Source organism: Siniperca chuatsi, linkage group LG21 (assembly GCF_020085105.1).
Source record: "Siniperca chuatsi isolate FFG_IHB_CAS linkage group LG21, ASM2008510v1, whole genome shotgun sequence".
In the NCBI taxonomy this organism is placed as follows: domain Eukaryota; kingdom Metazoa; phylum Chordata; class Actinopteri; order Centrarchiformes; family Sinipercidae; genus Siniperca; species Siniperca chuatsi.
Window position 1 is genome coordinate 3,433,677 of NC_058062.1, and position 24,474 is coordinate 3,458,150.

The 24,474-nt window shown below is 39.9% G+C and overlaps 1 protein-coding gene across 1 annotated transcript; it reads right to left on the bottom strand.

Moving 5' to 3' along the window:
* Positions 1-1,200: 1,200 nt before the first annotated feature.
* LOC122869150 (phosphoinositide-interacting protein-like) lies at positions 1,201-10,133 on the bottom strand. Its single transcript, XM_044181840.1, has 2 exons — positions 9,911-10,133; positions 1,201-9,479 (listed from the first exon to the last, which is right to left on the bottom strand). Exon 2 carries the CDS (start codon positions 9,461-9,463, stop codon positions 9,059-9,061), a length of 405 nt encoding a protein of 134 aa, XP_044037775.1. The 5' UTR covers positions 9,464-9,479; positions 9,911-10,133; the 3' UTR covers positions 1,201-9,058.
* Between the last annotated feature and the right edge of the window lie 14,341 nt (positions 10,134-24,474).

Consider the following 24,474-nt stretch of genomic DNA (forward strand, 5'->3'; position numbering starts at 1 on the left):
TATAATACAATGTAATAATACAAGTAGTAAGTAATAGTGCAATAATGAGTACTGTCAAGTTAAGTGTAGCCTATTAAGATTATTATGAGACGGTGGATATTGCACAGCAGTAATACAAGTATGAATAAATATCAATAGGGAATTTTAAACTGAAAAGAGTACATTGCAGAGCAGTTTATAGACTAAACGATTCATTGATAAATCGTGAATGTAATTGGCAGATTAATCAACATTTAAAATGATTCTTAGTTGCAGCCCTAAAGCTGTATAATATATACATTTGTTTACAACTGCAAAGGTATAGATGAAAACATGCTGCTTCATTGATCCTCACTGATCATTTCCAGACAGTGTCAAACCATGAAATTCTGGTAACGTCTCTTGTCAAGCGAGCGCCAGTTTATTGTCCTTATAGTAAAACAGGAAGACTCGCAGATTTAAAAAAAATCTCAAACTGTAAACTGGAAATGTGTTTTAATTCAATTCAATTCACTTTTATTTATATAGCGCCAATTCATAACAGAAGTTATCTCATTGCACTTTTCCTATAGAGCAGGCCTAGACCGTACTCTTTATAATATTAATTACAGAGACCCAACAGATCCCACCAAGAGCAAGCACTTTTAATAGTCTTTAAAAACAACAAGCGGCTCACCTGTTAGATAACAGTACCTTTGTCCTAGTAACTGGAAAAACTGCTGATATCGTTAAGAGGGTGAGTTTAAAAACCCCACATTTGACGACTGAACTTCCACTAGTGGATTGTAACTAAGTACATTTACTCAAGAACTGTACTTAAGTACAAATTTGAGGTACCTGTAATTTTCTTTTCATGCCCCTTTCTACTTCTACTGCACCACATCTCAGAGGGAAATATTCTTTTTACTTCACTACATGTATCTGACAGCTTTAGTTACTTTTGGACACAAAACATATGAAGAGTTTATAAGATATGTTTTGTTATACATTTAACGACCCAGCAGTACAGCTGAAACAAAAAGTCGATTAATCAATTAGTCGATTGACAGAAAATTTATTGCCAACTATTTTGATGACTGTTAAAGTCATTTTTCATGTAAAAACATTTCATGGTTCCAGCTTCTCAAATGTGAAGATTTGCTTAATGTGGGCAGATTGAGTTCTTGAAGAGACAGACCTGTTTGTATTTCAAATGTTGTCCAAAGTCATTCTGACATAAAGCAGGATAATATGGTTTTATTTATTTTTTAAAGTAGGGAACAGTTGAAGGGCCCAGAACAATCAGTCACATTAACGTCTAAATGACTTCAACTCTACCAACCACTGGAGGGAGACATGCACCATCACAATCCTCCAAAGATGACATCATGAGCTCACCAGCCATTTTAAGCTTTTAGGCTGAAGTACAGTTTACAAACAGAGCAAAATGATGAACTTGGTATCATCACTTCATCACCTTCCAAAAGATTTATCTTCCTACCGCCAAAGTATACCAGCATTTATCTGGTCATTCGTGACAGCGTTTGTAGAGTGCAGATTACATCAGCATGAGCTACCTAATGGACCCGATCTTTATCTAAGAATACATTCAGATACATTAGATTGATTGCTTTAAGTAACCAATTTAGCACTTTTGATACCACAAATCTCAGTTAATATTTCATATCAAGATTATTTAATGAGGACATTTAGAAACCCACATCTGAAATATTAAAAACCTTTAAATTGACAACATTTGAAAGATCTATCTGTGTTTCTTATTGTATTTTCTGTGTACTTGTGGTAAGCACTAATTGTCCACTGGTGACGGTCAGTCCCACTTTCACTACAGTCCAGGAAAAGTAGTGATCGCCGTGGCAAAGCTAATGGCAATCAACTATTAGTCAAAGCTCTCTCAAACCACATGATTGGGATTCACAACATAATATCTGCTCAGCATTACCCACAAAGGAGTATATGCTGCATCATGCTGCGTTATTTGAGTTGAGCTACAGCCAACCAGGATGTATATTTGAACTCAATTGCTCTCAAGGTAGATCCTCTCATAATCTGCGTCTCTCACAGGAGATGCTATTGAGTATAGTGATTAAGATTATAATAACATATACCATCAAGACAACTTGAGGATTTCAGCACGACAGAGAAGGCGGCGTCCCGTGGGGGAGGAGGGGCTGAGCAGCATGGTTTCCATCTCTTTGCAGAGAGAGCGAGCCCCATTACGCCTCTCCTCCATTTCCTCTCTCAGGGGCAGGAACCAAATGGACACATTAATAACACTCTCCATGTCTGAGGGAGCTAATGGTGCCTTGAGTGCTGATTAAGGCTGGGAAGAATTTGGCTTGGAGGCGGAGTATTAGTTTCATTCTCCTCGCTGGCTGTTGAACTGACTGAAGTACAGATCGCACAGTGTTTGGAGAGTTTTTTGAGGGAAAACTGCTAATTGGTAAAACCCTTTGGTACATGTAATTAGGTGCTGGAGCTTCTTTGCTTCGTGAAGAAACATGTCTCCTGTCTCTCTACATACCTGAGTAGTTTTGCCTGCGTGACAGTGATGTTTATTCTTTCTGTTGGGCTCTGCACTGGGTGGATCATATTAAAATAACTCCAAAAAAACCCCTACGGTCCCTGTTTGGCTAGTTTTTAGTGTAGGCGTAGCCTCACATAGAACACAACAACAGTCGTTTAAAAGCATGTTTAGTTACTAATTTCAAAAGCTTTTCCATCTTACATGGGACATTTTGAAATATAAATATCAACTCACAATGCACACAGGTGATAGTAATGGGATGAATATGTCATACAGCATCATCCTGTTACAGTGCTTAAAAACTTCCTCCCAATGAAAGTGCTGAGAAATACATTTTCCACTCCAACAAAGTCCAGGAATCACTGCTGTCCATATCAACATGACAGGTTGTTTTCACCCTGGAGTCAAAGGGTGGAATAGAGTTTCTTTATCTCCTGGGATTAGTCAAATGTGTTCCTGGTCTTGCGCAGGTTCGGATTTATCACACATCCTTCACTCAGGCACAATCTCAAGAAGTTCAGAGAGCCACAGGTTTCACAAATTCATGATTTTTGATGAAGCTTCTGCTTCAATCTGACCGGCCCGTTCCCTCATCATCGTCATGTTGCTGATTTGAAGGAGTCCAGTAGCTTGGCTAGCTTTTACTCAGTCCAGCTTCACTCATACTGCTGTCACAGTATATCCTGTTTCATCAGGTTGAGCTCCTCCTCAGACACAGTGAGGTTCCCAGCGTACCAGAATATCCAGAAGACCAGGCTGAGGAAGATCAGCAAAGGTCCGGACAGCACAAAAAAGTCCCAGAAACTCAAAGGTGCGAAGATCCCGACGAAGAAGAGGACGAGGCCGATGATGTCCAAAATCACAGCCACAGACAGGAAGAGGACAGTGCACCTCCCATGCTCCATGGTCGCGCTGGGTGAGACGGACAGGTGGAAGTCGTCTGAAGGTTTGACAGGAGTGAGAGCAACTCTCCCCAGAAGAGTGCTTTCCTTTCTTCTGGATCATTCTTTTTCACTCTCAGCACGCCTTCCATTTCTTTCATAGCAGCAAGACTGGTATCCAACCACCACAACGGGTTGTGCTGCTCATGAACAGCAGCTGATAGCCCCACAGTCCGTCTTCATTCCTCTGCAGGGCTGACTTGTTTTGCACCTTTCATGTTATTAATGTGACACATCAACCCATTGTCTGTAACCTGTGTGACAGATTTATGCGCATGTATTTCGTAATCAGCTGCCATTGAGTTTTTGTTTACACAGCGATAAGCCTGCTCTAATTAATTGAGGCCCTGATCTTTTTGTTTGGCTAATGAAACCAAAGTGATTCGGGGCTGCATCGGTGTGTTGCATCTTTTATCAGGTTATTCAAAGCTTCCTCTTGACTTCACTCCCACTGAGTTCAGTGATTTACCCCAGGAAATATATTTACCCTTTATATTTAGCTTCGGAGCAGCTCTGCAGGGTGGATACACTGTATTCAAGCGATCCCTAAATATTTAACAATCCACAATTCATGCATCACTGCAATAATGACACCTATTGTGAAGTGACTGTCATAGAGGAAATGCACGTAATGGAAACTTGTTTGACCAGTCATGCTGCCAATATTTGTTTCTGCTCTGCGGCTTGGACTTAACTGTCCTGCCTACCAGAGCAGGTGTACACAGCAGAGATGAATTATGTTTTATTAACTTTGTCATGAGTTTGATTAAAGTGCATTAGACTGTCAGTCATGCTAACTCTGTATTTGTTAGAAGCCGTTTCAGTTGTTAGAAATGAAATCCTGGCAGAGCTGTGACATTTGCATAAGATGCGACTCCAATCTATGGATCAGTCTCAGAGGCTACTGTTCCCAAAATGTGATTAACAGAGACACTGCAGACATCTTAGTAGATATGCAGAATGTTACACGGGGCCCCGAGTCACACATGATCCTCTGTTGAAGATTTTCAGGTTTGTTTAACCAACACCACACCACCGAGACAAACCAGTCTGACCAGTGATTATGTTGCTGTGACAGCAATTCAAAGAGCAAACATGACTTGACGTTACTCCGCCTGGTAGCAGCTACAATGTGTATAAAATATGTTACTGTATTTGGAACATGTACCAAAGCATTTGTGAAAAAGTTAATAAAGCTGAAATGATGGAGGACTATCAACGGAGGAACATTTCCTTTTGTTGGATGGACGCTAGCCTTTCTGAGAAGGCAAACTGTAGTTAGAGCTCAGAGCTTTGGCTTTGCAGGCCTACGTGAACAGAGCCATGGCCACCTTTGAGGACACTGAGGTCATCTATTCTGTATTCCAGTATTTTGTAGATTCAATATATAATCACACTTTTGTTGCCCTCTTTGGTCATCTGGATGAGAAATCTTTGAAACAGTATTTTGACCTTGATGTTTGGAAAGAAAATGGACATAAAATACTAACTACAGTTAAATAAAATAAAATACAAAAAATAATCTCCTACGAAGTTTCTTGGACAGAATTATGTAATTTGGTAGTAATTAAAAGGGAAAATAGGAATTTCCTCAACTGCTCCATTAGGTAAATATTAATTTATTAGTATTTTGTTAATGGAAACTTAATTATTCTTATATGTTGAATTGTATTCTTGCCTGTAGATCAATTTCACATTTTTGCATATTCAGCTGACCTTCTGCGCACTGTCTAAAAGACTCTCACACTGTCAGTTTATTGGAATTGATTAATCGAGAGTGCACCAAGTGAACACTCTCTCCATATATATAGTACCAAATTCTTTCCAGGAAACTTCCTGGGGAATTGTTAGGAAATTGCAGACCTGTAAATAAAGTGACAATGAAAATGAAAATATAGAGACCTTGGACATCAGTATCTCTAATAACCTGGCCGCAGCCCTGCCTATGAACAGATTTTTAACAGAGAAAGAAACTGTTAAATCAGAATGAACTTTCAGTCATTTAGATTTGCCAAAGCTGCCAAGAACCACACATATTCTGCATCCTTCATAAGGAGCCCCTGCTGCAGCAAATTTAGTTAATGATATTTATCAAAGCAGACATGGCCACATTTAAACCACAGCATGGGTATTTTTACATGAAGGTACCCATTCAGGTGGAGGTAATTCAGATCTTTTCTTCTTTTTCTTTCGCCACTTTCACAGCGGGGGAGTCCAGGTAGTCGTCATACCCCTTATTGTGGTAGGCTGTGGATTTGCCCCACGTCACCCTGCTGGCTTTGGGTGGAGGTGATCCCACCTGGCTGCAGTCCTCATCCTCAACGCATTTCCCGCGTTCCTCCCCGTTCAGCTTAACCTGGCTTAACCTCTTGGTTAATTTCCTGGCCAGCTGCACGAGACTGCTCCTCTTCTTCAAGCCGTCGTCCTCCGACACCTGGACGTTCCCCACGTACCACATGAGCCAGCAGCCCAGGCTGAAGAAAACGACCAGGGAGCCGCTGTAGATCAAGAAGTCGCCATAAAAGCGGCCATCGATGCGCAGGTTGGCGAATATGCCGACGAAAATGAGAATCAGACCGATAACGTCAAGCACGATGGCGATCAAAAACAGATGCACGCATCCGCCTAAACACTTCATCAGGTCCATCGTGGAAACACTCCAGCTGCATGAAGCTTGTGTAACGGGAGGATGCTTCATCCTGTGCACCTGTAGAGAAACGCCCCACCTTAAAGGAAAGGTAAACAAGGTGTTTCCTCAGGCGTCTTCACGGTACACACGACTTAAACACACACCGACAGTCGGCTCGTTTCCTTTTACGTGTTGTAATTCATTAAAAACACCAGTGAAAAGTCCAAAGTCCACAGTAATGCGGTCTGGTTGCCTTAATGCAAATGATACGAGGCTTTCAGGACGTTTTAACATAGAATTTGAAATTCAAATTGATATTCATGTACACAGTACACCCCATGCATGATTCAGCCTGCGTCTGAATGTGACGCAGACTGTTTGTGCAGAAACCTATGAACTGGTTTCCATTTGTTAACTGATGGTTACTTGAACCATCAGATATCAGAGCTCAACCCCTTCAGATCTGTTTTTTCCTACTTCTAAGACTTTCTTTCATCCCATGTAGAAATGAGGCCAAATCAACATTTTCTGTAAACTCCTGGCTTTATTATATTGCTTTGCATGTCCACTGTAATGGACGTTTTGACTGAGACAGTGTAAAATGTCTTAAACACAAAAATGGATTTTCCCATTAATGCTCGTTTTAGCCATATGTGTCAACTACACACATAGGTAGGCCTACAATGCGTTGTTTTACCTACATGTTATTTTAAAATAACAAAACTGTTGGTGAAGTCTTGTTAGCAGATCTCTCTGCTATTCTGTTTTATAACTGTTTGAGGGCTGTAACGAATGATTATTTTCATTAACGATTATTTTCTCAGTTAATCGTTTGGGCCTTGAAATGTCAGAAAATGACAAACCCAAAGATTTTCTGTTTGGTATCTTAGGAAGAAGCAAAACTCACATTTGAGAATCTGGAACCACAGAATTTTTGGCATTTTTACCTAAAAAATGACTTAAGGGATTAATCGATTATCACAATAGTTTCAGATAAAGATGAACTAATCAATTAATCGTCTCAGCTCTAAGATGTTTGAAGGCCAGTTAGGGTTCTGATGTCTTCTCAGCAGACTTTCTTGAAACCCACAGCATGTTGCTCATGTCATAACATAACACTCATATGGGTTAAGAGGTTGAGGGACGTCATCTGGAGGATTCTCAAATATACTGTAGTGTACTGTACATGTCCTACAATAACCACAATTAAACGCACATTTTCAATATAAACTTGATATCTAAAATTGAAAATTGAAATGATTGTGCTAACTCCAAAAATCAGATCACTGTTGTCATCAGCCAGTTATGCGTCATTCCAGACCTGATGTAGGGTCCATAGGGATGGACGTTCAACTTACAAAACATTCTGTGCTCTCCGCATTAAAGAAATGTGCAAATAGACTTTAAATATGATGAGTTTAGCATGTTGATATTACACCCAGTTCAAGAAAGTGAAATCTGTGTGTTTGTGGATGAATATTTAAAAGGTGAAAAAGTTGCTGGTCTTGTGTCATGCCTCACCTGTCACCTTACTATTTATATGTCAAGAGTTTGCATTTATTGGTTACATTAACTGATTTTGTAGGGGTTTTTCCACTTGGGGACAGCGGAAACAAGCTGTAAACACCAACACAGACATATTATCACCTTTTAAGTTGATAACAGTTGCCTAATTACACATCTAGCAGATCCGGAGCAACATTTGCATTAATTTGGCATCATGTTTGTGTCCACCTGATAAATGTCTAATATTAACTTCCCTTTTAGCTCTGTTTTGGTTCCCACTAAACATATCTGGCTCTGGCTGCTAAATGCTCCACTATGGTCACCAGGTAGTCGCTAACTTTGTGTGTGGTTTGGTACTGGGTAAGTAGCGTGCAGTCAGTTTTTAGTGCTTTTTCACTGAAAACAACTTCTGTGGCCAAAAGCGCCGTTGGATGAGAGCGGTGAGAGGGAACCACAGCGGTAAAGTTGTGGGCTGGAAAACCAAAACAATCAGCTGAAAGATGCTATAAAGGTGCGTAACGCTGAGCGGGGGGTAATTCTCTGAGGGCTTGTCACTGTGAGCGACCGCTTTCAAATAGAACTGTGATTGTAATTGTGATTATTTTGTTTTCCTGTGTAAACAAACTGTAACTATGCAACAATATGTAATTTAGCAATAATATTTAGTTCATTTTTTTTACATTCATGCAATAACGCTTAGTGTAGTCACGTGATCTATTCCATATTGATTATAGCTGCTTTAAATACAATCTACTTGTTTTGCCAAAGTCTAATTTTAAGTGCATTTTCGATGGCTGACACTGAATATTTCATGCACATTATGATGGATGCTGGGTCTGAAGGGGTTGATTAAAATGTCCAGCCACATAATATTTAAATCCTATGAAAATGTGCTTCCAGGTCACAGTAGTCAAAAGTTTGCCCTTTACATATACTTCAATCTGACTGCATTCATCCTCAAAGCGTCCTTCAGTGACTCAGTTCCACAATAAGGACTTCAGTGGAAGCGACAAGACACAGTAAACCGGCAACTGACAATTATAAGCTCTCACAACTTTTAATTATTCATGAATTGGCATATACTGTACCACACAGCATTAGGAAATCCCCCTTGTCCACTTTTCCCTCATGAATATTCATAAGGACAGTTTGCATTCTAGTAACCTCGCTAAATTGTGTGTGAATAATTGCATTTTATACAGCACATTGTTGTCCTTGTGCTCTCACCTTCTTTTCGACAGCTCATGGTTATTGATACAAATGTCGTCATGCACACTTGAGACTGAAATAAGTGCTTAGTGTTGTCACTCCTGGTAAATCAGAGAAATAAACATAAATGTCACCACGCAGAGTCTTTAAATAATTAGCTTCCACGGAGGCTCCCGTGCTGAAAGGATCATTTCAATCCAGTGTGCTCTTAAAGTTCAAGTTTCTCACCTCCAAACATGAAGTTTTGTGACAAAACATTAACAGTCATCACAAATTGAACGGAGGCCTGTAGTAACTGAGGGGCTTCTTCAAATTTGCCTGCTTCCTGTTCTCCTTGGTGATGGGGATGAGGACCACACCCACCACAAAAACCATAAGCCCAATGGACAGCAGGGCCGGTCCCAGGATGTTGGTGACCTTCCTGCAGTGGCCGGCGAAGTACAGGCCGCTGATGATGATGCCGCATGCCAGGAAGCTTCCCCCGGTGGACATAAGGTGGATGGGGAACCAGAAGACTTCACACTTGCTGCGAGAGGTCTCTGTGGTCCAGAGGGACTCGCTGCGGGACAGGCTGAACACGGTGCTCTCTGTGCGGCTCGGGGGCGTCAGCTGGTCCCTGGACTGGGAGAGGGTGCACTCTCCCAGAGGGATGTTCTCTGGGCTGCCTGGCATGGCCTCCTGGATGACTCTGTGGAAGTAATGCAGAATAAGAATCCATCTGTGAGGGAAGACGTGTCTCTCCGAGGTCTCTGTTTCTAACACATTACGTCTAATGGATAATATAGTAAAATCTTAACTTTCCACAAAAATCATGATGTATAATTGTTGATGTACGTCACAGAAATTCAGATAACTGTGATCAGGAAGCCACTGTTGAGCACTTTAATCATACTGATGCTAAAGGGACACAATAATAACAAAATTAGCATTCATTAATTGTTAAAATGTTGACTTTTCCCCTAATCGGCACAATGGAATAACATTTTCGATCTAATAAAGTCAGGGCTACATATGTTAATTTCCCTGAAGCCCCTAGCTCTAATATAAATTGCTGCTAGTTCCACTGGAAAATAGTTTGAAGCAGGCAAATAAGAAGAAAACAAGTAGACACACACCTACCTTTAAAACTGGATCAGGTTTCTTTGTATTTTTGAAGAATCAACAATACGTTTAAATATCTCAACCATCAGAAAACACCCAGAAATCTGAAGGAGAAGCTGACAAAAAATTTCGCCCACCGTCCGACCAGTAAAATGCCGTGCTACAGATTCCCACTGAACAACCATCTACCCACCCTTCTGTGCTATCTCCACCTCCTCAAGAGAATCCTGCGATCACCATCCCCTTACCATCATCTACCATCGCAGGCGGTCAGTCCTGATGTTGCATCCAGTGCGAAGAGCTTGCCTTCCGGTCCCCAGAGGATATCCATAGACCCCAAACCACTCAGGCTGATGCTATTGGTCTGTAAAATGATTTCAAAAACTTCTACCAACAGCTCGGGTGTTGCCTTTTGTTTAAAATGCCTGAAATTTCCCAGGACTGGACAATGAGAGGAAAATATCTGCCTCAATTGGCTGATACTCTTTCCACACAAAGAGGAGCAGGGCAGGGCAGCGACTAGGAAATGGCTCTCTGTTATAGCTGGATTGATGTAGCAAGCAATCACCCATACAGAGACTTTCCAATACAGCCTGATATGTTGGCACAGTATTGATCCCAAAGTACCCTGGAGCAATTAACTGCAAGTTGTAGTTTTTGTTCCCTCAACATGAGATCAATACAATCTGTGTAGCATAATTAACCCTCAGAAAATGGTGGAAATCATATAGAATTTTGGTCAAATTTAGATTTCTTTTGTCATCTTGTTATTCACCTTCTAAAATTTCCTGCCTCAGATTCACAGGGGTATACAAGAGGGATGTTGCTGCAATATGACACCCCTGCTTCATTTTAACAGCCCTGATATTACATTTGTGTCTTTGTTGCTTTGTGTGCTCTTTCGGAAAGACAAGTGTCAGTATGGGGCCATTGATCCGAACATGATCTCACTCTTTAACACAATTATACTCTGCAGAGCTCCTAAGCTCGAAAATGGCTCATGAGCACTGATACTTGTACTTAGTGAACACTGAAGCTCCTGCCTGAACTCATTAGATTACTGCTGTCAACTGTTAAAAATGCACCATTGTACCATCTTGTGGTGCCACACTGACATGAGGAAACCTGTCAGTACATGCAATGAGTCGCACAATCCAACAGAGGGCGGTACTGGCATGTGCCTTGGCATGCGGGCAAACGGTTGAATTCAGTTTAGCTGTATCATTAACTTTAAGTGAAATATTTCATAGCACGATTAGTTAATTAATCGGTTAATTCTGTATTTTTGTAATTACCGTTCATTCTGGCGTGCCTTATGGATCAAAGTCTTTTATTTTGCAGCCACATGTGAGAAATTAATCAGCCATTCTATGTAATGTGCTACAGTATCTTGCGATTATGATGTGCCTAATTCTCTTTAATGGTCCATTTAAGTGGGTTGTATCCCATTCACTTGATCATAGTCATCTGAGGGTATTTTACACTGCTGAGTAAACCTGCTAAAGGATGAGGTGGAGCTGCAGAACTCCATGTACGTGTGTGTTTGATCAAGATTAGACATGAGGAAAAAGACTCAAAAGCTAAAGGATTATGAATCCATTTAAGCATTTTAGTAACATGCGGGACGTAATTCTGTACCTTAAGGGTAGTGCATGTACTCTATGGTTTGATTGACAGGGGGATTTGAATTTGTCGATGAATTGATTAGTCAGTGGACAGAATTGTAATCGTTTAGGTCCTTTTTTAAGCAGAAAAGCCAAATATTTCCATGTTCCTGCTACTCAGTTGTGAGGATTTGGACCCTTTTCTCTCTTTTATGTGATAATAAATCCAATATTTTTAGGTTTTGGACTGTTTGTCAGACAAAACAAACAATCGCATGACATAACATTGGGCTTCAGGAAATTGTGACTGGTTCAGTTTAATTGACCAAAAAATAAATCAAATAATTGTCAGCAGATTAAGCAATAATAAAAAGGAAATTGTTATTGCTGCCCAAATTTGAAGACTAATACTAATATTGGTATTTTTGAAGCTTCTTATTGTTGATGTTTCATGATAATCTAAATCTGGCAAAAACACAATAACTCTCCACTGAAAGACGGAACAATGAAATTCATTTAAATGGTTAGCAGTTTGTAAAGCTGGGTGACTCACCTCATTTATTCAGTGCTCATCATCAACTAAATGGTCTAAAAGTGGAACTAAAAGTTCTAACATGCAGTAGACAATTCATTTATTTGAGTAAAAATGATGTGCAATACCAGTCAAAATGTAGTTGCAGTATGTACCTGTAGTCAAAGAGGAAGCTGGATTATTTGACTTGTTGGTGTTTAAAAGTTAAAAGTTGAGCCAGTATATTGGTAAACCGACATACAGGTATCAGTCTAATCCTATTTGATAATACAAACACAGAGGGTTTCCAGGGATTAGAGCTAATAAGCCTCGTCTTGAGTCAGCACACTGAATTTGTTGGTTTGGCATGGGTTTTAGGACTGGATTCAAATGAAGTGTGGACTTTGAGGTGCAGCGCGCACACCCTCCGGTTAAAGCCACCAGAACTAAGATGCTCTAACAACTCCAACCCTTGCGGTTTTTCAAGGCTGTGGATTAAACAGAAATACTTTTTGGCCAAATGAAGCCTCGCACAGAGCCTCGTTAACTCCTGAGCAAATATCAATAAAACCCATGCAGCAACTCATCTGCAGATATTCACTCGTCTGCAGACAAATCACATTTCAGGTAAAACATCGCAGATTTATTAACACATGGAGCCCTTTTCTGTACAGGTGACCTTGAGAAACTAATTAATCTGCTTTGCATATTTACAGCTTTTTGTTGAGTAATCCCAGGGGGGAAGGCACGCAAACAACTGTAGCATAAAGGTTCTTTCACCCATGGAAATACAGAGAGATCTGTGATATTCATAGTTCTCTCTGAGCCATCAAACAACCTCTAAAAGGAAAGCATCGATACTTTAACTACTGCTCTACGTCAGTATGTACTTTGTGTTTCCACTTCCCCTTATTTTACCAACACCTGCTTTTCTCTGTAATTTAGTTTCAACTGATTTGATGATCATTAAATATGAGGCACCAACGTCCTCTCAAAGGACATGTATGACTCAGAGCAAACAGATACCGCTTCACCCGGAGGTGTCAGTCCAAACTATGTGACACTCACAGATGAAAAGGATCAGGCAGGGATCAGGCCGACAGTATAACTGCCTAAAAAGGTACAGGCTGTCAGTTCATTTCAATGAGACCAGAGTCCAGACCACTGAGCTGATTGCAATGAGATCTGGCAAAAAACAACAACTCCACAACAAATCCAGCAATTCATAGCACAGGCCAACACATTTGTGACGTGCCCTTCCAGACGGCCAGCAACATCAGTTTTAAGTTTCCATCAAGCAATTTCTTTTTCTATGGTGGCCCAAACTATGGTAACCCTTCCTCCTTGGTTTTTGTATAATGTGTGCACCAACAGCAACGTTGAAATAAAGCCTTAGTGTCAAACCTCAGAGCTTCGGTGAGCTCAGAGCTGACACCAAGGCTAACTGTTGACTCTATGCTTATGCTCACAGGAGATTTGGCCTTTCAGAGTTATCAGAAAAGCAAAATCCGCTTGTTTTTCTGACTAATTCTGTAGCAGAATGCTGTGTTTCACCAAGCTCTCTTAGCATTCGTAACAACTTAAAGTGACTTAAAAGTGGGTCAAACAGGTATAATAACATATTATCAATATTAAGTGATGGTGCTTTTCTCTCAGCTGTGGTTCAGCCATAACAATCTCAACAATTATAAAAACAATAGTGGAGATAAAGGCATGCTTGTCTCATACAGTACCATGCTGGAGCACAAAGTAGGCAGATTACTGTTGCAGACAGCATTCATTGGGGACTAATAAAGTAGCCTACTGCTGCTGGTGTTTTGGCATCTGTATTCAAAAATAAAATTAGACAGAAGGAACAGTATTCAAGTTAAAATTTTCATTCAGGATTACAATGTAACTGGCGTGGTTCCTAGGTAGGAATTCTGATGAGAACAAGCTTGGGGAAATGTTTTTGAAAATGTCCTCCGCACCTAACGAGCTCAACAGTGACCGGCCACTTTTTTAACGGCTCCGGTTCCGGGAGTGAATTTCCCATTCATTCACTCCACTGACGTTTCAGAAAATCCTTATATAGAGTTTTAAGCCTGGAACCAAGCCAACCAACTACGAGATGAATCGTGACCACAAAACATTTGATGTATGTATCGCTGGTGTATCGCTGGTGCGGTAAACATTTCCATGGTAACAGCTACCGCCGCCAATCAGAGACGTCGCTGTAACACTTTAGGATTGTGGGTAGTGTAGTACTTCTCCATGAGATTGTGAATAAAATGTGTTTTTCTTAAAACAAAATTGATTTCATACAGACTTCAACAGGAGCATATGCCATCGTTTCACAATCTCATAGTTTGTGGTAAGTCTATCTTGGATGGTTACGACATTATGGCTAATAATCAAAATCCTCTATTCAGAATATGAATGGGATTTATGGGAACCTCACTGTTGAGCTCTACTGTGGCCCGCCCATTTTTTAGTTTGTTCCATTTCCTGTTTTGTCTTTTAACTTCCGGTCGCTATTGTTGCCGATAGCAAACGCAAGTCAAATGCCTTGGTCCTGATCATAGACTGTATATAAAGATGGACGACAAAACAGCTCCCCAAAAGTGAAGCCAAAACATCTCCATCGCCCCCTGGTGGCCAGCTGCAGTATAGGTCATAAACCCCGCCCCCTCCATGTTAGCAGATGGGACATGAGCCAAGCTAAAAAATCAAAGTACACGTCAAATACATTTTTCCCAGTTTGGTTTTAATTAGTTATTTGATGCTATAAAAAGGGGGTTTCACGTCATGATTGACAGCTGAGGCCGGCTCGCGTTTGAGTCAGCCGGGTGTGTGGGCGGGACCTCGATACCACGGCTCCAACCCCGATCACTACTGCACAGGATGTTTTGGCTGCATTTTTGCACAGTGGGAGGAAGTGAAGATGCATCGTTCATCTTTATAAACAGTCTATGGACCTGATCAGTTCACACAGACTACTTTAAATTTCTCAAAGCTGGGAACACACACACACACACACACACACACACACACACACACATATTTATGAGGAGGTCATATGACCTAACACAACTACATCCACTGCAGATATCGGATTAAAAGAGACGATCATTGCCGCAAAGTTAGCTACAGTGTTTACTAGCTTACAACTAGCTCTACTAGCTTATTTTGTGTTGCAGCAGTACATTAGCTTGATATTTTCGTGAAAAATTGCAAGAGCGCTGATGCTTAACTTATCAGTACGATGATGCGGATTATTGTTAATTAAGTTATTAATATTATTTGCAGTTGCCACAAACGATCACTAAACTGTTGATTTTTGTTCTGTTAGTCTGGAAGCTGACTGATAGATATAAATTAAAATACAACTTTTCACCCAACTACGTTATGTATAATATATATTGTATTGATAATATAATTTGGAATAATAACACACTGTAATAAAACCATGTCATATTAAACTGGACATTGCAGTGTAATAGTATAACTAACCAGATGAGTCTCCACTGTCACTCTGTGGTTTGGATGAAGAAATATTGTATTAACACACATTTTGATTGTCACACATAACACTTCTTTTATGATATCATATTGTTGTGAACACATAATAAAAAAACACAAATACCAACACACTGGCCAGTCACCATGACTATTATAACAGAAGCATGTGGGAGAACTGATCTAATTGGTCGACAGCGGTCGATGTTTGTCAGACTGCTGTAGAAGAAAGTCCCTCATTTTCTTCCAGCTCTGTCAGTTCTTCACGCTGTATGTTAGATTATAAAACTGGTCAGATATTTGATAAAATGTAGGCGCAAAGTGATCACAAGCAGCAGATGTCAATCGACACGACACGACACATTCCTCTTCCAGTGCAGACAGGAGGTTCAAAACAAAATCACGAAGTCGGAGCACTTCCTTGTTGCTGAAAAGGTCAGTATGCCTACAGTACAGTGTTTGTTTCTCCAGAGCCTCTCCAGAGTCCTTCCACAAATATTAACACGCTATCTAATAGATAATAAACTAATTCCACAGAATTAAATGGTGTGAGAGAGGGAAATTATGTAAAATATAATAAATATAATAATAGATTTAAATGAACATTGCCAAATTTAAATGTGACTAAAAATGGAGCGGGCAGTGTAATAACAACACTAATATGGTCTGTGCGCATTAAACAGCTTTGAAATGAAATAATGTTGTATGATAATGCGTCTATCATGAAGTATGAGGAACAGAACATGCTGATTTTGATATATCTGGGTCATTGATTCACCAGTGAAAGAATTTTTTCTCTAAATGAATTAAATACTGCGTGTGTTTAATGTGCTGTTATGGCGGCTCTTTCCATTCGCTACCTGTTTTCAGGGAGGGAAGTGAAGGCATGCTTTCACCCCATGCATTTCCTTGCTTTGATGATCACAACATCCGTGTGTATTTATATACATGGACATCAAGTTAATTCAGCACACTGGAATAAAAATAGAGCACTTAATACATGCTTTCAGCAGTTAGAGGAAAGGTATCTCTGGTCCGCTGATTATGCTGGCTCCCGGTGGTCCTTGGACCTTCCTGACGTCAGTGGCAGTGCTAATAGATGCTGTGGGAAAGGAAAATATGTGGATTACATAAACAGATCAATAGCTCAGACACATCTCATTTCTCACTGATTTGTTTTCCCAGTCTGATAATTGGGCAAAGAGCAAAGTGTGCCACACTCCTGTTAATCTGATGGCTCCCGGGTCTCTGGATTCTCTGGGCTCACTGCTGTTTTTTTCAAGGTGGGGATGTTGGAAGGCGCTGATAGACCAGTGGACACACAGCCAGAGGTACTTGCTGATTGTTACTCAGTCTTCAGCAGTAAGAAAACACCTCGTACTTATGTACAATGAACCATAAAAACATTTCTCTTCCTAAAACACACATGTTGGCACATTTAGTCCCAGAGACCCCCCCCCAAATTAAAGGAAAATTATTGGGTTTTTTGCTTTGATCTTATCCTCTTAATTGTGCATTCTGACTATGGGTCAAGCTAACTTTGCACTCGACACCTCTCTCATAGAGATTTAGGCAAGGCGGACTTTACCAAAACATCCCACATCTGGGAAACCTCTGCCTCCATTCTTTGTTTCCCTCTTCCATTTGATGTGGCTCCAAGTAAGTATGGTCGGCCATCAGTGTGAAATGACTCATAAAAGGCCACTGGATAACCAGCCATTGCACTTACTTTTCTTTGCTACAACTTCTCTAGCATGTAGACAAGCTGAATAGACAGCGGCCCACAGCCTCTCACATGTAAACAAAGACAGGCAGCTGGTTTGGTTAGCTGGCCAGCTGCCCCTGTGCAGTGAGCAACAACAATGCAGAGGGCTCATTTCTGTGGTCAGATTCAAACACAAGCATCAAGTAGGAAATTAATGTCTCAGCTAAGAAATAGTCCAGCACATAACTCCCCTTAAAACCACAACGTGTTACATTTCAGTTTTTGTACAGATTAAACAAACGAGATATAACGTAGTAATTAGTCTTTAGAGGTTAAGTCGATAATGTTACCTTTGTACCGAGCCAGGCTAGCTGTTCCCCCTGTTTACAATCTTTACGCTAATCTAAGCTAAGCTAAGCTAACTGGCGGCTTGATGTAGCTTCATATTTAACTTACAGACATGAAGGTGGTATCAAATTCCTCAAGTAATTCTCAAGAAGAAAGTAAATAAGCTTATTTCCCCAAATCTTGAACTTTTTGCTTTCGCCGAAGCAGTAGCCAGTGACCTCGTTCCATGAGTTTTTAGAAAAACTCAAACACGTACATCTTGCAAACACCTATGGCCTCTCCAACGCAGCTTTACCAACTCTCAACTTCCACTATCAACTCTAAACAAAGTGCATCAACATTTTCTTCCATATCTGATCCACTGGATTGTTATTTTTTTAGATACTGAATGGATGCAGCGAGACATGAATCATAATGCAAACTGTAAAAAGAATATCTTTATATTCAGCCAAAAGAACAGATTTGAGAAATAACATTTCAAATAGCCTTTTAAAACGGTAAAAGGGGGGTACGTGACCTGGAGGTGTCAGCATACTTCCAGGACTGTCACTGCCAGTCTGCAAGAACACGTGCTTTAGGTGAGAAATCAGCCAGAATTAAGGGGACCCTGTCTTTGATGACAGAGCCTGTCTTTGCATATTACTGAAAGTCTCAGTGGGTGAACCACACTGGATGGAAGAATACACTGAAAGGGCGATTTTCACACTTGAAATGAATAATTTGATGATTTTTCTAAAATGTTATCTAATAATGAGTCTGTGATGAGTCATGTATCTGTCCCATTTTATATTAGAAAAAAGCACTGAAGAGAATGCCAGCAGCCTTTTGACAAAAACACAGCAGAGAAAAACCTTTATTCAAAGCATATGTAGTTTCAGATGGAACCAAACACCTTTTCGTATTTTTGTTTTTGATGTTGGCCATATTGATTTCTACATATTTGGCCATCTGTAGCCAACAGATCACAGGATGATAAAACTCTACTTTCTAAAAACAACAGCATCTACATTTCTATTCACGCTTCAATTTTGAACTCTATACAACTTTCATCAGAGAGCGTCAGAAGTGTTTTTTATATGGAAGACCAGCACATACATTTTAGCACCAAGCGTAAAAGTCTTGTTATATGCACTTATAGAAATATATGAAGGCCTGTGTAGAGTATGGTGTAATCAAGGTGAATTAGCCTATAATATGGGCTGTATGAGAGCATTTCTCTGGTCCTTCTGTTAATATATACAGCCTGAACAATGTTTAAGAGAATACAAGTATGGTATAAATTGTGTTGTTGCTCTGCAAGAGAGCTTAAAACATGCAAACTGCAAGATATATACGAATCTCACTTGGTGTATGGGTCTTAGTAATATCTGCATTAAGGTAACACTTAGAAAAAAGTGTGTTTTGCTACTTGTCATTGACTGATGAAACCCAGCCGTGATCCAAACTAATATATGACAGCTTTCACATTTACACCATGCCACAATCAATGTGCTTCCTTAATTAACTTCAGTACCTAAAGATGACGTGGTGCACAGTCAAAATCCTTTACTTTAGAATTCTCCTTTAAAGTGGCTTTAATCAATATATAAATGTTAACAATAGATAATAGATCACATGACTACTTGTATGTGAAAGGGTCAAACCCACAGAGAGTTATCACTCTGCAGTTGCCCTCAGCCGACGGAGCTTTACTGTTTTGGTTCACTCTCACCGCTCGCATGGCGTCGTTTCTGGCTGCAGCAAGCAGCCGTTAGTAGCAAAAAAGCTCTGATAAAGTCACTGAACACTACCTGCTCAGCAACCAGCAGCACACAGGCACAGTTAGTGACTAGGTGGTGAACATAGTGGAGCATTTAGCAGAGAAAAAGCCAGATATTTTTCTCAGGAGTTGGTAGAGATAAACAACAGAGCTAAGAGAGAGTGAATATAGGACTTACATTCATCAGGTGGACAGAAACATGACTCCAAATGAATGATAATGTTGCCTTGTGTCTGCTTGATAATGGATCGGTTTGCTAACAAGTCTGCCATATCAACTTAAAAGATGATAATATTTATTCTGTTTATTATCAATTCTGTTCTGTTCTGTTTTTAAACTCTGTCTATTTTTGTTCTTACTATATTTCTTAGTGTAGCTGTAAACAGGGCATTGGGGTAAAACAGCAGCCAATCTACCCTGTAAGTAAATACGTAATGGTCAGAAAGTTACACTCTTTTCACTATTATGTCTCTGTATATGGTATATCTGTGGAAACATGTATTTATAAATACCAAAATGTACTCTGTTTAGAATGAGGTAGAAGGTAGTTGCCAAGAACAGCTACAGCTTGATGGCTGACCAAGACGAAGTAGACAAAGCAGATAAAGGACCAAGAGCCACCAACATGCAGCCAAATGTCAGCAAGAGAAAATCCAAGGACATTCATGTCACAGGTCTGGACAGTAATGAAGTGATTGAGAGGTGACCTCTGTGAACTGGAGTGAACCACAATTGCACAGAAATGAGGAGGAATTCATTGATTGCCAGCTTAAAGTCTATATGAAGATTTTCCAGTATTTATAAAAGACTATGGATGCTACCTGGATGTTGTGTGTTGGAAATGAAAGGGAATGGCAGCAGAGAGGTGAACCTGTGCTGCGAATATCACATTTTCAAGATGTCATCTAAGATCACGTCAGTTTTTAAGGGCGTGAAAGCCAATTTTCTGTGGGCACGGAGGGATAATCTTATTTAGCATTTTTTTGCACGTGACAGCCATCGCTCATCACAGAAATTCTGGTGTTTTACACAAGATTTAGTGAACGAAAGAGAGACGAAAGAGGGTGAAAAACTCCAGTCCAGAAACAAAAACTCTCAAGTTTCAGAAAACGTTGCCTAAAAAACTCTGATGTCCGCTCTGAAACGGAGTCGAGAGCTTTTGGTCGAGGTTACAAACCAAGTAAAGTAACATGCAGCAAGTTATGACTCTGCTTCACATGAGAGACTCTGACATCTAATTTCAGATATCAAGAGGTCCTGGCTTCCTGAACCATGGGAAATAAGAGCAATCTAGCCGGGGTCAAAGGAATAAAGGCAGTGCAGCTGCACCACTATCCCTGCTGTATATGGCTGAGATTTCACAATCAGTGCTCCATAATGCAGAGGTTTCCACGGGGACCGGCTTTAAAGCTTCATCGTGTTTGGTACAGTCTGTCTTTGCTGAAGCACAGAGATCACAGGTCAAGGCTTAGACGTGTCTCACCTTTGATGGAGAAACCCACTGCTCGATTTAACTTTCCAGTTGAAGCTGGAGTTCCTTTTTGAAATGCTAATTCCCCTCAGAGCAGTGGGGACCAATCAATGATATTGATCCACATGCCCATCAGCAATAAGGAGAAGATCCTGTGGTCATATGGAGAAGTATTTTACATCCCCTTTTCTCCTCGCAGACCTCCAGGACTATCGTTCAATGACACTTTCATGGCCAAGGCTGTACAGATGTTTAGGCCTAATCAAGATAAATGGGAGTCCTTTTGTTGCATGCTGCAAAGTCAATATGGTGGTCCTACTGAGTTACCTGGAGAAACTCCCTGTGGAGGGCAGACGCCTCGCAGACTTTAGATTACTCAGAGGAAACAGTTCAGGACTGTCACAACAAGCAGCAATTAGCAAGTTTCCTTCTACTGTACTCTGATTCTGCAGCTCAGCTTAAAGCGCCAAATGTCTCAAAATTCAGAAGAGAATTTATGACCCGATTCAACAACATACACTCCAATTTATAAGTGTGTGCCAGTTGGTGTATCACAACTGTTTTGGTACACCTAAAGGCACAAAAAAAGCACATGTGAATTTTATATGACGCATCACGTTTGAAATCCTGTTTCACATGTGACAAAGCATTTCACATCGGTGCGTATGTTCATTTTTGACCTCTGTGAACAGCATACAATATTTCACATGTGATCAATTCACATTTAGCAGACCTGCAGACCCAAGTGGAAAGAAAAAAGGTGACACTTCTAAAACAATTTTACAACTTTAACATGTAAATTAAGCATTTTGATCCAGTCTAAGATGAAAATAGAGGGGAAAATTACAAATTTTATTATATTTTTGCTAAAGGTAAAAAAAAAACATGTCGGTGACACCTGCTAACACATCCACAGTATGAAAACATATCGTAGAGTTCAACTGTTCATCTGTTATGTTCAAGTTCAAGTCCTTGTTGTTGCTGCTTAGCATTTTCTTAGCTTAGCATTTTCTTTCTTGACCACTTAGCTCTGCTGCACTTCAGAATAGCTGGCAGTGAAACCCCCACCACCCTAAAAGAGATATAACAGCTAACAGATGTAGGAGCATGTAGTTTTCAGATATTTGACATGTGAAATGTAAAACATCACATGTGAAAACATGAATGAATGTGTTTTCTTGTAAGGGACAAAGACAGTAATTTCACATGTGACACAGCATTTTACAAGTGATAATTTCCAACATACATATGTGTGAATTTTGGACATTTTGAAAGTGATGAAAACTGACATGACCTGGTGATGATTTCACACTTGAAATGACAGAAAACAGAAAGCCCAAAACATGTCTGTGTTGTTGTTTTTTTGTAAGCCCCTGTGTTAACAGTTTTTTAAAATCATGATCAGTTGAGAAACCATGCACAAGCACATGCACATTCCGTTATGAGTTGGATGTCAAAAATGCCTGTAATTTATGTGGTAAAACCAATAACAGATTGCACCTTTAAATAAACAATAGTTATTCAAACTATTAGTATGGCCTCTGTAGCCTACAACTACAGTGTCATGCACAATGTGCAATATAAACAGTATGTAAAACTATGTTCTTTAAATTAATATAAAAGCCTGGTTTAGTTTTTAATCATCTTAGGACCTGAGACGGACAGAAAACTTGACAGGAACTTAAGAATTCCCATTTTACAAAATATCACCATGCAAAGTATTTATAATCTGTATCAATTATTTGTATGCCTGCTCTTTTCTATAAATCTTCTTGGTGAAAGATAATGTTGCCGTTTATCACTGAGGCTTTGATGTGCCACCCCGAGGCAGAGGTTCATCTCACATGTCAGGGATCACATTATCCTCAATTTTTAAGCCATGACGTAAAATCACCATTTGTTGGTGTGACCATGAAGTGCGACCGCAGGGACCAGCTCTCACAAACAATCAGCATGATGGGCCGCTCCTGCCTCTTGTGCCTTTATGAGGTGATTTCATTAATTTCTCCCTCAGTGTGGAGATGGCTCAGCGTTAGATGAAGTTAGACCACCTGTTCAACTCGGTCCATTTATGTGTCAGTCTGAGGAAAGTATGAATCGCTTTTATGCCGTTTTGCTGATTTGGTTGTTATTTTTGTATTGCTTGTTATGCAGGGTAACATTTGGACAAAGAAAAGAGAAATTTATGGAGCTGAGGCAATGAGTCACTTTGTGTCCTGCACCACACATGATCATAATCACAAGCTCTGCTGACTCTGTACTTGTGTAAGAGAGAGAGAAAAATATTATGGATATAATGTTATGACACTAGTTTGGTCATGTGCCTTCTCCAGTACATAAGAAAAGCAATATTTTAATGAGGAACAATTTGTTGTTGATTACATTTTGACAAATAACCAATTAATAGACAATTTAAATGTCTGTAAATTACTGATGTAAAGTACAAAGTAAGGTAATATTGTAGTAAATTAATACTGAAAAATAATGAAGATCAGTAACTACAGTGATAACCTATGAGAACCTCCATCCATCCATCCAAAGGGGTCGCGGGTGAGGCCTATCCCAGTGACTTTGGGCCTTAGGCAGGGTACACCCTGGACAGTGGTCGCAGGGCGAACACAGACACAGACAAGGACAGACAACCATTAAATTAATACTGCAATTTAGAGTTATCAATTAACCTACACATGCATGTCACGGTGGGAGGAAGCCGGAGAACCCTAACACGGGAGGACATGATTGTGTGATGTTGGTCTGGTCCGGGAATCGATGAGAACGATCTCTTTTGGGAGGCAAGCTTTAGCCGCTCTGCCACTGTAAAGAACCTCTTTAATTAAAATGTTACGAAATGTATACAATGTGTGTATATAAATAGAATAATAATTTAATAAATTAAAATAAGTTATATTAACCAAAGTTTAGTTTCACTTGCACAGTTTCCAACAGAATAGTGAAACATAAAACAAATAATGAGTAAATTACAGACAAAACAGAAAAACACATCTGCTGTTCTGTGCTGTGAAATCTAAATGGCTTCCAAGCTTATTAGTTCTCTAATAACAATATAAATGGATTATTACAAATGGCACAAATCTGGTGCAAAAAGGCTGGTTTTTGGTCCAAAACAGAATTTAGATCAGATAATAAGTTAAAACCCTAAAATCACAGTATATACTGCATTAATTATTGGGTCATTAGTACTAACCAGCATTGCTGTCAAACCCTGCAGGTATATTCATGTCATTGTGCAAGGAGGCAACAGAAATGCTGTTTGTTGACCCAATATGACCCAATATGATAATCTGACATTGTTTTAATTATATATATTTCTTACTGTCAACAAATCCAATGGAAGGACTGAAACCAACAATGTGTTAGTCTCTCAATACTTTCTGACTTCCTGTCTGTGGCTCTCAGCTCCAAGCCCATTGGTTCCCAATGAAGACATAAATCTTTAAAAACACTAAAAACATAAAGTTTCATTTTCTTAAAAAAGTCAGTAGTTTCCTAAAACAGCTGCGCACTGTAGTTTTTTAGCAAAAGTTACTCAAACAGGAGGAAATAGTGCATTTGTTGGGGACTACTTTCAGCGGCGGATGAATCCACATGTGGTGCTCTAGTGAGTGTTTGGGGCAGCAGGACGGTGTGTGTGGGGCTGAGTCAGAATAAACTACAGTGTGTGTGTT